Source organism: Drosophila teissieri, chromosome X (genome assembly GCF_016746235.2).
Source record: "Drosophila teissieri strain GT53w chromosome X, Prin_Dtei_1.1, whole genome shotgun sequence".
In the NCBI taxonomy this organism is placed as follows: domain Eukaryota; kingdom Metazoa; phylum Arthropoda; class Insecta; order Diptera; family Drosophilidae; genus Drosophila; species Drosophila teissieri.
In genome coordinates this window covers 1,697,349-1,709,067 of record NC_053034.1, presented here as the reverse complement: position 1 = coordinate 1,709,067, position 11,719 = coordinate 1,697,349, and the positions used below count along the sequence as shown (strand labels likewise).

At 52.9% G+C, this 11,719-nt stretch overlaps 5 protein-coding genes across 6 annotated transcripts; 3 read left to right on the top strand and 2 right to left on the bottom strand.

The window, feature by feature from the left end:
* The first annotated feature begins 8 nt into the window (after positions 1-8).
* On the top strand, positions 9-1,219 carry LOC122623581 (serine/threonine-protein phosphatase Pgam5, mitochondrial). 2 transcript variants are annotated; one of them, XM_043802813.1, is made up of 2 exons: positions 9-638; positions 708-1,219. In XM_043802813.1, exons 1-2 carry the CDS (start codon positions 81-83, stop codon positions 1,014-1,016), a joined length of 867 nt encoding a protein of 288 aa, XP_043658748.1. In that variant the 5' UTR covers positions 9-80; the 3' UTR covers positions 1,017-1,219. The 2 variants fall into 2 exon arrangements, with proteins under 2 accessions (XP_043658748.1, XP_043658747.1); XM_043802812.1 differs by having other exon boundaries at positions 705-1,219.
* Positions 1,220-1,224: 5 nt separating this feature from the next.
* On the bottom strand, positions 1,225-4,774 carry LOC122623579 (protein MMS22-like). The gene is made up of 2 exons (XM_043802809.1): positions 4,321-4,774; positions 1,225-4,265 (listed from the first exon to the last, which is right to left on the bottom strand). The coding sequence occupies exons 1-2, from the start codon at positions 4,647-4,649 to the stop codon at positions 1,277-1,279; spliced, it is 3,318 nt and encodes a 1,105-aa protein (XP_043658744.1). The 5' UTR covers positions 4,650-4,774; the 3' UTR covers positions 1,225-1,276.
* Positions 4,681-6,710, top strand: LOC122623580 (peroxisomal targeting signal 1 receptor). Its single transcript, XM_043802811.1, has 2 exons — positions 4,681-4,787; positions 4,860-6,710. The coding sequence occupies exon 2, from the start codon at positions 4,887-4,889 to the stop codon at positions 6,558-6,560; it is 1,674 nt and encodes a 557-aa protein (XP_043658746.1). The 5' UTR covers positions 4,681-4,787; positions 4,860-4,886; the 3' UTR covers positions 6,561-6,710.
* LOC122623582 (mediator of RNA polymerase II transcription subunit 18) lies at positions 6,707-7,651 on the bottom strand. Its single transcript, XM_043802814.1, has 3 exons — positions 7,390-7,651; positions 7,039-7,325; positions 6,707-6,976 (listed from the first exon to the last, which is right to left on the bottom strand). The coding sequence occupies exons 1-3, from the start codon at positions 7,512-7,514 to the stop codon at positions 6,735-6,737; spliced, it is 654 nt and encodes a 217-aa protein (XP_043658749.1). The 5' UTR covers positions 7,515-7,651; the 3' UTR covers positions 6,707-6,734.
* Positions 7,652-7,769: 118 nt separating this feature from the next.
* LOC122623344 (nucleolar protein dao-5) lies at positions 7,770-11,465 on the top strand. The gene is made up of 5 exons (XM_043802438.1): positions 7,770-9,409; positions 9,468-9,806; positions 9,873-10,545; positions 10,612-10,869; positions 10,929-11,465. The coding sequence occupies exons 1-5, from the start codon at positions 7,819-7,821 to the stop codon at positions 11,242-11,244; spliced, it is 3,177 nt and encodes a 1,058-aa protein (XP_043658373.1). The 5' UTR covers positions 7,770-7,818; the 3' UTR covers positions 11,245-11,465.
* Positions 11,466-11,719: the final 254 nt, after the last annotated feature.

Genomic DNA, 11,719 nt, shown 5'->3' with positions numbered 1-11,719 from the left:
CCATAAGCGCAGTATTTAAATACTGCACCCATTGAGCGGAATAAAACTAAAATTAAAGAAAATAACTTAAAACCGTAACGATGCGAAAGTTAACCAGCTTCGTCTGCGGCACTGGAGCCGGATTGGCGGCTTACTACCTACAGCGGCTGCGGGACCCACAGGCGGCCGTGCACAATTCATGGACGAACAGTGATAAGCCGGTGGATCCGTGGGCCCTTTGGGACACCAACTGGGATTGCCGGGAGCCACGCGCGCTAGTGCGTCCACTGCGAAACAGCCAGCCGGAGGAGGAGAACCGCTACAATGCGGAGCTGGAGAAGGCGAAGGCCAAGAAGGCGCGCCACATTATCCTGGTGCGGCACGGCGAGTATCTGGACGTGGGCGATTCGGATGACACGCACCATCTCACGGAGCGCGGCCGCAAGCAGGCAGAGTTTACTGGAAAACGGCTCAGCGAGCTGGGCATCAAGTGGGACAAGATAGTAGCATCTACAATGGTGCGGGCCCAGGAAACATCCGATATTATACTCAAGCAGATTGAATTCGAAAAAGAGAAAGTGGTGAACTGCGCCTTCCTGCGTGAAGGAGCGCCTATTCCTCCTCAGCCGCCAGTGGGCCACTGGAAGCCGGAGGCATCTGTAAGTCAAGTCAATGGTCAACCCAGTGCGTATTCCACATGATTTTCGGCTTTCATTTTACTGCAGCAGTTCCTTCGCGACGGATCGCGCATAGAGGCCGCCTTTCGCCGATACTTCCACCGCGCCTATCCCGACCAAGAGAAGGAGAGCTATACCCTGATCGTGGGACACGGCAACGTGATCCGGTACTTCGTCTGCCGAGCCCTGCAGTTCCCCGCCGAGGGTTGGCTGCGAATCAGCATTAACCACGCGTCCATCACCTGGCTGACCATTAGTCCGTCAGGCAACGTGTCCATTAAGTACCTGGGCGACTCCGGCTTTATGCCTGCCGAGCTGCTTACTAATCGCATACCGCGTGACGTCAAAAACGTTGTCTAGCAGTCTTTTTATAGAACTGCCCGAAGGAGAAGCAATCTTAGTGTATTTATTTCCAATCCCTAACGTAAATCCGTTGAGCTCAGATCGCGTAACAGTGTAACTAGCATGTACATTATTGCCGCCCCGTAAAGTAAATCTCTAAAGAAGGAATCATTGAATCTTCCGACTGAAATAATAAAGTTTTTATAGAATGCCTAACTTTATATTGAGAAGCGTTATACATATGTACAAAAACAGTCGTGATCTTATTTCAGGTAGACCTAAACCCTGCTCAAGACCTTTTGGAGTCGCTGCAAACACTTGCGTATGCCAACGTCCTCTCCAGCGCCGCGTTTTAGCTCCACCTGCTCTGCCTGCTCCCTTACAAAAGTTAGGAGTGGAGCCACCAGATCCGGCGCGAGCTCTGCCAGGTTGATAAGCATCTGGAAGTAAAAGTAGGTGCAGTGGGCCAGGTGCTTTTCGGCGAGGGATCGCAAGTGATTGGAGCACAAATCCCTGACCGCCTGTGATCGCTTGTATGCATCGTGCGAAACAAGGACTCTATACAGTCCAAACACTTGGTTGCGACTGAGGTCCACTTCGTCCACGAACATTACGTGCTCCAGCAGCGGGATGTGCACGCCGCGCAGAAGGGTTAACAGCTGCTCTTCCTGCTCCTTGCCCGTGCTCTCGATGAGTTGCTGCATGATGGTGATCACCAAGCCCGCATGCTGTCCTGCCCTCCGCCGCTGGACCACCAAAAACTGGGTCACCAGAAGCTGAAGCACAAACTGCGCCAGCTCTCCATCTACATCCGCCTGGAGGAGGGTGGCATATGGACGGGCCACCAGCTTGGCGTTGGATGAGAAGCTAAAGTGCGGCGTCCAGTGCTGAACTAGCTGCTCCAGGGTCTTGGCTACGTATGTATCCGTGCGGTAAGGCAGCCGACCAATCCCTTGTAGCAACACCGGGAAAATCTTATGCACCAATTGCGGTAGGCGACCTTCGGGCGGTACTCCCGCCTGCAACTGCGTGGTAAGCAGGAACCGCACCATGGCCAGGTGGAAGAAACAACTTGGCTTGGATCGCACGTACGCTAAAGTGGGGCAATTATAGATGACAATGGCTAAGAAGCTGTAGAACCGGGATCCCAGTTCGGATCGACTTCGGTCCGGCGGTAGCCACAGCTCGAAATGATTTACATAGGCATGCAGCTTGTGGCTCAACTGCATACGGACGTGGGCAGCAGCCTCCTCTTGCTGGGCCCGCCTTCCCAAAGCTCCAAAAAAGGCGCAGAGCGGCTCACGCCCGCCCTCCAAGGAGGCGGCATCAATGGCTAGGTGTCGGAACTCCTCTAGCTGTGTAACATGGGGCATTAAAGCCAATACAGACTCGTGTTGTGCGTTAAGGAGGACCAGAGACTTCACCCAGACCTGGAGAATGGTGGAGCCCGCAGGCCGTCCACCGTCTTCCAACACCTGGAGCATCAACTGAGCAGAAGCAGCCATATTGATAGGTTCTGGTCCCTGCAGGAAGCCCAGTAGCAGTTTGTCGCTATCTTTTTCCAGGGCAATGAAGTTGGCCGCTAGCTTTGGGAGCCATGTGCTATGGCTGCTAACGTATTGGGTCCTTAGCAGTGGCATTATGTGCTGTTGGAGTGCCTCCTTGATGCCACTCGCATTGCCTGTCACAGCTCTCGGCTCGCTGAGACGCTGGATTAAACAGTGAAGCGTCTGCCAAACGCGATCCTGCGATGCCTGACCACACTTTTCTACGTAATGTGCCAACCAGGGCCCAAGAAGCTGCTGCTCGCCGCGGTTGAAGTCATCCGCAAGATTGAAGATGGCTTGAAGGCTGCTAACGTAGATGGCGCCCACCTCTGTATCATTCCGAATGGTGGCCAACTGGTTGACCAGCTTGCCCACGTAATCATCCATGGACAGGCGATGCTGGGCATGCAGAAGCAGCAGGGCCATATGGCCCTTGGCTACGAGAATCCGCCGCACCGGAGGCAGTTTTTCCAGGGCCAGGCAGAGCAGCATTTCGCGCAGCTTGGGCGCCAACTCGCCGAGATCTTCATGGCAGAGCAGCAGACACAGAAACAGCTCGATTACATGGTGAATACCAGGCTCATTCAGAGCCAAAAGTTTTGCGGCACTGAATTTGCTGAATATGCGGCCGAGTAGTTTCTGGCGTTGGTTGCTTCTGCCCTGCGATGGCAACAGCTTCAAGGTTTTGCCTAACATCCACGCGTACATGGTGAAACTGCTCAGATTCAAATCATCTATATGGGATTTCGACAGCAGTTTGCTGTAGCGATCGACGTAGGCCGCTCCATTGGGGCAAGTAAGCGGCAGCTGATCTAGCTCAGGACCCACACTAAAATTGCAGTTTAGAGATCGGTGAAAGTACTCCCACAGCTGGCACAGCACATCAGTATCCGGCTGGCCGAGCTGCAGTTGAAGAGGAGAGAGTAGAATTAGGTAGACACGCCGCTGCTGTTCGTCCGGCTGGCTCGCCAGGAATTGCTTAAGCAGATTGGCGGTTTGAAAGCTGTCTGGTGGCGGCGCAGTGGGTGAGAGATCCGGCTGGTATCGGCCTTCACTGTTGTATTCGTCTAGGCGGGCCAGACCAAGCCGTAGCCAGGAATAGAGTTCGTGGTATGCCAGAGAAATGGCATTGCTCTCACCCTGCAAGTGGTTTGTCTTATGCCTCTGCATGGCCTTGTGGAAAAGTATCCAAAAGTCAAGCTCCCGCTCTCCCAGCCATTTGGGAACAAGGCGTTTCAGCAGCAGCCATAGCTCCTTGTTGCAGCGGCACATGAATGGCGAGGAATGGCTGAGCTCCGGGCGGTGTTTACTGCGATAGTGATGTCCGGCACAGACGATCAGATCGTCGAGTGTGCGCTCCAGCTGTCCCAGGAAGGCTTGATCCTTCCCAGAGGCGTGCAATATATGCAGATCCAAGAAGCGCCACTCCAGCACGCCATGATACAGGTGATATGCCGGCGCCTGGCAGTCGTTTCCCTTGCTGTGCTCCGCAAAATACAAAACCTTCCAGGCATCCGCATCCAGCTGATCGTTAAGCAACTGACGAAACCCGTCAAGAAAATGTGATGGTAGCAGCTCGTTGTCTCGCAGGCGCAGCAGCAGATGGTAGAAGTGGGTAACCTGTTTTCGCACTCTATACCACCCGGAGTTCATGGAGGTGGCCGTGGCCTGCAGTTGTTGCTGACCCGTCACCACGGTGAACAGCTTTTGCACATTCTTGCTAAGAACGGGACAGTTGTACTTGTTGCCAGTTGCCAGAGGAGCTCTTAACTCACCAGGCCTCCCCGTACAGATAGTTCCGCACCGCGCCAACCGCCAACTGGCCCTGGGAAAAGTCAAAACAGAGATTCTCCAGTCGACAGCGGGGCGGATTCAATTCGGCGTAGCCATTCCCCAGAAAGCCTCCCTCAAAAAGTTGGCTCTTCACAGTGTCCCGGCCGCTGCAGTTGAACTCAGGCAGGAAGTCCAGACCGTCGTTCAGGTTCTCCTCTTCGCTATCGTCCACATCCATTTGTGCGCTCTGGGATTCCTGCTTCTGTGTAGCCTGGGTGAAGGCGGCCAGGATCTCCTCGTCGTCATCTGACTGGAAGAGGTCGTAGTCCATGGTGCAGGCGGGGATTTGGTTTTCGAAACCAATTCTCTGGAGGATTGGATTTCGCGCGGCGATATATTCTTCAATAGCATTAAAGCGCTTTGCAACACTGTCGGAAAGCCGATAGCTTCGATAACGGCCGATAAAGAGGTAATCTTTGTGACATTTGGACCTTTGTTTTGGACCTGACTTGGCCCCTTCTCTTATCGTTGGTTGCCCCAGTTACGTAGCATCTCCACTTCGAGCACCATGTCGTTCCGCCCGTTGGTCGAGGGCGACTGCGGCGGAGTTAATCCTCTCATGCAGCTGGGCGGACAGTTCACCCGCGATGTTGCCCACAAGGATGAGGGTTATGTGCAGCGGCACTTTGAGCGAGCCGCCCGTCCCGAGGACCAGTTGATCAACGAGTTCCTGGGACAGGTCGCCGCCCCGCCGCAGTCATTTCAGATGGACACTCTGCTCCAGGAGATGCGGGATATAAACATTCACGGGAACCCGCAACAGCAGATGCACTCCCAACAGGCGGAGCAGTGGGGACAGGACTTTGCCCGCGGACTGGCGCCCGCCCTGCCCAACAAGATGATCCACATGCAGGCGCAGCAGCAGGACCTACAGCATGCCCAGGAGTTCTTCGACGAGCCCTTGATCAGTAGCCAGAACTTTCGGCCTCTGCAGCGTCAACCCTTGATGTCCATTGCGGCGGGACAGCAACAGGACCCCTTCTTTGACTCCGCCATGGAGACTATCATCACAGATCATCTGCCACAGGCGCCACAGGGTGAATCGCTGGACGACTGGATCAGCGACTACCAGCGTAGCACCGAACAAAAAGAGCAAACCGCCTCCAACTTCAACGAAAAGTTCTGGGAGCGTCTGCAGGACGAGTGGCAGAAGCTGTCTGACGAGAACGAGCATCCGTGGCTGTCGGAGTACAACGACAATATGGACGCTTACAAGGAGTATGAGTTCGCCGAGGGCAACCCCATGTCTGAAGTGGAGAACCCGTTTGAAAAGGGCAAGGAGTACCTGGCAAAGGGGGATATACCTAGCGCAGTTCTTTGTTTCGAGGTGGCGGCCAAAAAGCAACCGGAGCGCGCTGAGGTCTGGCAGCTTCTGGGCACTTCGCAGACAGAGAACGAAATGGATCCGCAGGCCATCGCGGCACTGAAGCGGGCCTATGATTTGCAACCGGACAATCAACAGGTCCTGATGGCCCTGGCCGCGTGTTACACCAATGAGGGCCTACAGAACAACGCTGTGCGTATGCTCTGCAGCTGGCTGGCGGTGCATCCGAAGTATCAGCACTTGGTCGCAGCCCATCCGGAGCTTCGGGCCGAGGGCACCTCGTTGGCCTCCTCGCTGATTGGTCCGAGTAAGCTGCGCGATCTCCAACAGATCTACTTGGAGGCAGTTCGACAGCACCCGGCGGAGGTGGATGCCAACGTCCAGGATGCCCTCGGTGTGCTTTACAATCTCTCCGGGGAGTTCGATAAGGCGGTCGACTGTTACCAGTCCGCACTGCAGGTGGATCCCCAAAATGCCAAGACATGGAACCGCTTGGGCGCCAGCTTGGCCAACGGTTCGCGCTCCGTTGAGGCGGTGGAGGCTTATCAGCAGGCGCTGCAGCTCCAACCGGGCTTCATCCGCGTGCGCTACAACGTGGGCGTGTGTTGCATGAACCTTAAGGCCTACAAGGAAGCCGTGGAGCACCTACTGACAGCGCTTACCATGCAGGCGCACACTAACGCCGCCCGTGAGCTGCCCAATGAGGCGATGGCGGCCACTTTTAGAGGGCAGAACCAGATGTCCGAGTCCATTTGGAGTACCCTGAAGATGGTCATTTCACTGATGGGTCGCAGCGACCTCCAGAGTCATGTGAGCGATCGCAATCTGGCTGCTCTTAACGAGGCCTTCAAGGATTAACCAGTCCGACTGTCATGCTCTTGTGGTGTCTAAGGTTGAATTTAAGATAAAATTGACTCTGGTAGCGTAATCATTCCCTCTCGGTTCTTATTTTTTGTATAAATTTGTCTATTTCCTTAAATTTAAGCAATTAAATAACTGTTGGATAAATACGGAGTGCACCTTTATTATAAACTACGGCATGCCGCCCAGTCGCTTGTAGTCGATCTTCTCGAGCTGCACGAGAGGCTTTAGCTGCTCGGCAAACACCCGCATTTCCTCGCCGACATTCTCCTGCCCCGTGGGCGCCACCACAGAGAGTTCTACTATGTAGCTTTGTGAGATTGGTTCGTTGGCCATGTCCTGCTGCTTGCCGGGCACAATTTTGATGAGCTTGGAGACGGTAATCTTCATGCGACCCTTGCGAAACATGTAGCCTGAAATAAATCCGTTTGTCACTATGCTTTTTCGCAACTCAATCGTAATAGATGATCCCAACCCTTGGCTATGTACTCGAACTCTAGGCGAAAGCCCATTTCCGTGAGGAATTCCAAGATGCCATTGGTGCAGGCGCAGTCCATGCAGCTGCGTACCAATGTGGGCCGCCGCTGATCCACCTCGGGGTTACCTAGGTAGCGCATCTGAAAGGGAGCATCGCGACCAAGCGCTCGGCGCACGCGGAGCAGCAGCGGCTGGTTGGCATTGGGCTGGCGCAGGCTCATGCATACTTCCAGGTCGTGAAACGGCTCCGGCGAGGTGTCCACATTGTCGCAGAGTCCCTTTAGTCTGGTGGTGGTGAGGCGGTTAGGTAGGTGTGCAAACCATTCAAATCTGACGCTGGGTCTCCCACCTGTGCATCAAGTGTTCCACGGCAGAGTCCAGGATGGATCCCTGCAGCAAGTACTCCAGGTTGGGCAGGAAGCGGTTGTTCATCGCGTGGGAGAGGGACTCGCGGGCCGATGAAACAATCGCCATTGTTTTAGTTCACTTGTTCGTTTGTTAGGATAGGATATTAATTAAATTAACTGAGCACAGTTTGGTTTTTAAGCCGGCTTTGTTATGTTTATGTTTATCGTTTTTTTTCTCGGGGTAATTCGTTTCACAAGTGATACCGTTTTAGACATTTTTTGACAGCTCCAGCTAGATGCCAGAAAATCGAATGGTCTATCGATAACGATGAATGCAAATCGACGCGCACAAAATATTGTCAAATACGAATTTATTTAAAGCATATTCTTAAAGATTGATTTACCGTTAATCCCCCAACGACGCCCCCAAAATGGCGGATCATAAGTATAGGCTCTTCAATGCGGTCGATCCGAGCACAGTAAAAGTTCCCTTCAATCAAAAGTTCGCCAATTTGACGCTATCCTCCCAAAAAAAACGACAGCAGGTGTCCCATGTACCGAAGGATCAGCCAGAAAAGAGGAATTCTCAGGAAATAAGAAAACTGCAAGCAGATCCCATGCGCGAAAATGTGGGTGCTCCGTCCTGCGGGGCAGATACGGAGGACGTGTGTACGCAACTCGACAACTCCGATTACATGGAAGCCTTGCAGTTGAGCGCCGATGGCTGCAGCCAGGATGTGGCCCATGTGGGCGACGTAGAGCTCCTGTCCGCCGGCATCAGCAATTTGAATGTGCAGCCCATCAATCAAGAGCACTCGACCAAGCCGGAGATCTCCATTTGCATTTCCTCCACAACGGAAGAGAACATATCCGGCGGCGACGACGACGACGCCGCCTCCTGCATTACCATATCCGATTCTAGCGAGGATGAGGAAGAACCCTTGCCGCCCGATAGCATGGCAGTGAGCGAACGGGAAAGTGTGCCTAATCCCGGACAGGAAGACATACCACCGCCCATGCTCACAACCGAGAAAGTGCAGCGCATCGAGGCTTTTCTGCGCGATGTGTCGATCGAGCGACGCGAGATGGAGTGGAATGGCCCATTGACACCATCCCCCCTCTCATCTAGCAAGCGGCAATCCCGTCTAGCTGAGGCGGAAACCGAATCCATGTCGCCCACCGACGAGGACTGGCAGCCACCCGTTACCAGGCCGATTTCCAACAGCACACGATTAGCGAACAACGATACGCAGGTGAATACCATCTGCTCAGCAGATGCCACTCGATTGGATAGCAGCAAGCGGCTGGCAGACGACGAAACGGAGGCGAATACTCTCGGATCGGAGGATCTTGAGCCCACAGACAGCAGCAAGCGTTTAGCAGACAATGACACCGAACTGAACACCCTGTGTTCTGATAGCTCTGGGACTCATGACTCCACTATCCACGACAATGACAATGACGATGAGCCCGTTCCTGATGAATCCATTGAAATACCGGAAACTAGCAGCGAGGGCGAACCAACGCCGCAAAGGGCTAGCTCTGGTTCCTCGACATCGGGAGGGGACAAACACGGTTCAATTCAAGTCAGCAGTATTAATATTTCAGCGAAGATCAACATTAAAATCAGCATTCCCACTATGGAGTCTAGTTCGGCGGAGGACGAGGATGAGCATTTCTCTCCGCCCAGGGCCACGAAGTCCCTGCCCAGCTCGGAGAAGGTGCTGCACCAAGAGCACCATCAGCAGGAGCCCCAGAAAGCAGTCCACCAAAAATCCATGCTGTCTGTGGATGATGCTTCCGAGGATGAGCAGTTTCTCACCCACGCAGAAAAACTGCTCAATCAATTGTACGGCAAGTCTTGGCAAACACCAGATGTGATACGCACTCTCAAGCGTTCCAGTGGTAGTGGTGGGAAGAAGGCTCCCCTGAGGCCCAGGAATATTCAAGCAACAGCGGTAACCACTGCTAAAAAGAAGAAGCCCAGGCCAGACGAAAGTGTTCTCGGGGACTTCAGCATATGTAAGAATTTAGTTTCAATATCCTCCAACCGTCAAGTAACACGCACTTTTATCCGCAGTTACCAAAGCCCTGCGCACAAATCAGACACCTTTAAACTCGACTCGCCTGCCTGCCGTGCGCGCTGTCCAAACGGAGAGACGGCCGCGGCCCCAAAAGCCACTAACACGACCGCGCACCAATCATGTGGACGAGGATCGCTGGCGCAAGCTCATAGATTCCGACAGCGGAACAGACGCCTCCGACGATGAGGATGCCGATGCCACTTTCAGTGAAAGCGGTAGTGATAGCGACAGTGCTTCAGGCAAGGAGAACAAGCAAAAGCGCGGCGACCTTACCTATCTAGACTTGACTAAAGACGAGGTGGAGGTGATCAGCAATCCTGACCAGGACTCGCCATGTAAGAGTTAAACTTATAGTTTAATTATTTCTTGGTACATCTAAGGGATTGTGTAATTCTTTCCAGCGCCAAAATGTCACCGCCGCCTGGACGATATACTACGCTCCTGTCGCGCCAGCGTAAAGGCGAAACTTCCTGCCACGCCTGCGCCCCAGACAAACATTCGTCGCCAACTTTTTACCCCTAACGCTGGATTCGAAAACGATAACCAAGCTAAGGAAATAGTTGACAGGGCGTTGGACTTGGACATGCTCGATGAACTGGAGGGCGACTACCTTCCCGGCACTCCAGTCCACAGGCGATTGCAGGAAGTAAAGAAGCAGCTTGGCATGGGGCAGCAAGGTCAGCCAACGCCTGAGCAGAGCCCGATTCTCAAGTTGCTTACGCCGAAAACGGCTCCGCCTAAGGGCACTGCTCCGCCAAAAACAACCGCCCCGCCAAAACCAACTGCCCCGCCAAAATCCACTGCCCGCAAACCGAGGAAGCAGAAAGAACTCGCACCCATTAGAACCGGCGGCAAGTGCGGCTTCCTGAAATCCCTGGAAGGACAAGTGACCCGCGATAGGGCGGACAACGAGGCCTTCTTCTATCGGGAAAACTTCGCGAGGAATAAGGATCAGCTGGCCCAGCATCTGTACAAGATGTTTAATGCTCAGGTGTTCAACAACGAGCTGGATGTGCCCATCACCTGGTCCAAATTGCTGCGCAACACTGCCGGGCGGTGCATGAACAAGCGCAAGTAAGTGATTCTCAAAGAGATAATCAGATATCCTCTTTAACCTCCACTGATTCATTTGGTTTACAGACTTAACCAGCGTAGCAGCGTGGTGGAACTGAGCGTCAAAGTGCTGACTACCGCGGACCGCCTGCGTTGCACCTTGATACACGAACTTTGCCATGCTGCGGCCTGGGTGTTCAATGGCGAGGGTGGACACGGACGGGTGTGGAAGATGTGGGCCCAAAGAGCCAACGATAAGTGTCCCGATCTACCTCAGATTAAGGTTTGTCACAACTATAGTATTGACTTCAAGTATACCTACAAGTGCCTAAGCTGCGACAAAGCGTAAGTTTTCCTAAACGATACAAAGAATGTTAGTGTAATGTAGTTATTTCGCATCACAGTTCACATGCTCATTCCCGATCCCGCAAGGTGGAGGATTTGCGCTGCAGGATCTGTCGGGGACCCATCACACTGTTCCTGAACAAAAAGGACAAGCAGGGAAACACCGTATCCACGCCGGCGGGCGAGGCTAAGGGATTTGCTAAGTTCGTTAAGGACAACTTCCAGAAGCACAAGCGTGACAACATGACCGCCGCTCAGGTGATGCGCATCCTAAGCGTGGAGTATGCCAAGCAGAAGGGTCAGCCGGCGGAAGAGACAGCGGCGTCGATCGCCAGCCGAGTAGAAACACTGACACTGGACGAAGAGTCCAACTAGCTGGAAACTAGCGACAATTGGATGTGTTCTCATTTCAGTTTTTGCTTTCTCCTGTTGGTGGCGTTGTAAATCATTTTTTTATATCATTGACAGTTTGAAAAACTTAAGTGAGATCTCAGTTTATGCGAAATCCGTATTTGTATATTTTGTTTAATGTATTATATTTTTTCTTAACCAAGAAACATGGTTTCCATTAAACTTTAACGAACATTTGAAAGCCAGTGCTGTGTAGCTCGTTTTTGGATAGCCGGTGCCGGCTGGCGGTGTTGGTAAAGGTAAAGCTTGAACTCACTACTTGTTTCATTGAAAGAGTATGTTTGTTTAAGAGTTAATATATGCCTAGTACAGCATACGAGATAAATGTTTGGCACAATCTTGAAATCATCTATCCTACAGGATTTACACAGATGACAAGTGAATAGTGTGATAGTTTTGAAAGGGCTAGACACATAGTAATTTTTCAAACACAGTAATA

Excerpts from the sequence above, each read along its gene's own strand:
- LOC122623581 (XM_043802812.1), top strand. The coding sequence starts at position 81 with ATGCGAAAGTTAACCAGCTTCGTCTGCGGCACTGGAGCCGGATTGGCG. Across the intron at positions 639-704 it reads ACTGGAAGCCGGAGGCATCT|CAGTTCCTTCGCGACGGATC; the intron begins GTAAGTCAAGTC and ends ATTTTACTGCAG.
- LOC122623579 (XM_043802809.1), bottom strand. The coding sequence starts at position 4,649 with ATGGACTACGACCTCTTCCAGTCAGATGACGACGAGGAGATCCTGGCC. Across the intron at positions 4,266-4,320 it reads TATCTGTACGGGGAGGCCTG|CAAGAATGTGCAAAAGCTGT; the intron begins GTGAGTTAAGAG and ends TCCCGTTCTTAG.
- LOC122623580 (XM_043802811.1), top strand. The coding sequence starts at position 4,887 with ATGTCGTTCCGCCCGTTGGTCGAGGGCGACTGCGGCGGAGTTAATCCT.
- LOC122623582 (XM_043802814.1), bottom strand. The coding sequence starts at position 7,514 with ATGGCGATTGTTTCATCGGCCCGCGAGTCCCTCTCCCACGCGATGAAC. Across the intron at positions 7,326-7,389 it reads GTGGAACACTTGATGCACAG|ACTAAAGGGACTCTGCGACA; the intron begins GTGGGAGACCCA and ends CACCACCACCAG. Across the intron at positions 6,977-7,038 it reads GTTCGAGTACATAGCCAAGG|GCTACATGTTTCGCAAGGGT; the intron begins GTTGGGATCATC and ends GATTTATTTCAG.
- LOC122623344 (XM_043802438.1), top strand. The coding sequence starts at position 7,819 with ATGGCGGATCATAAGTATAGGCTCTTCAATGCGGTCGATCCGAGCACA. Across the intron at positions 9,410-9,467 it reads TCTCGGGGACTTCAGCATAT|TTACCAAAGCCCTGCGCACA; the intron begins GTAAGAATTTAG and ends TTTTATCCGCAG. Across the intron at positions 10,870-10,928 it reads TGCCTAAGCTGCGACAAAGC|TTCACATGCTCATTCCCGAT; the intron begins GTAAGTTTTCCT and ends TTCGCATCACAG.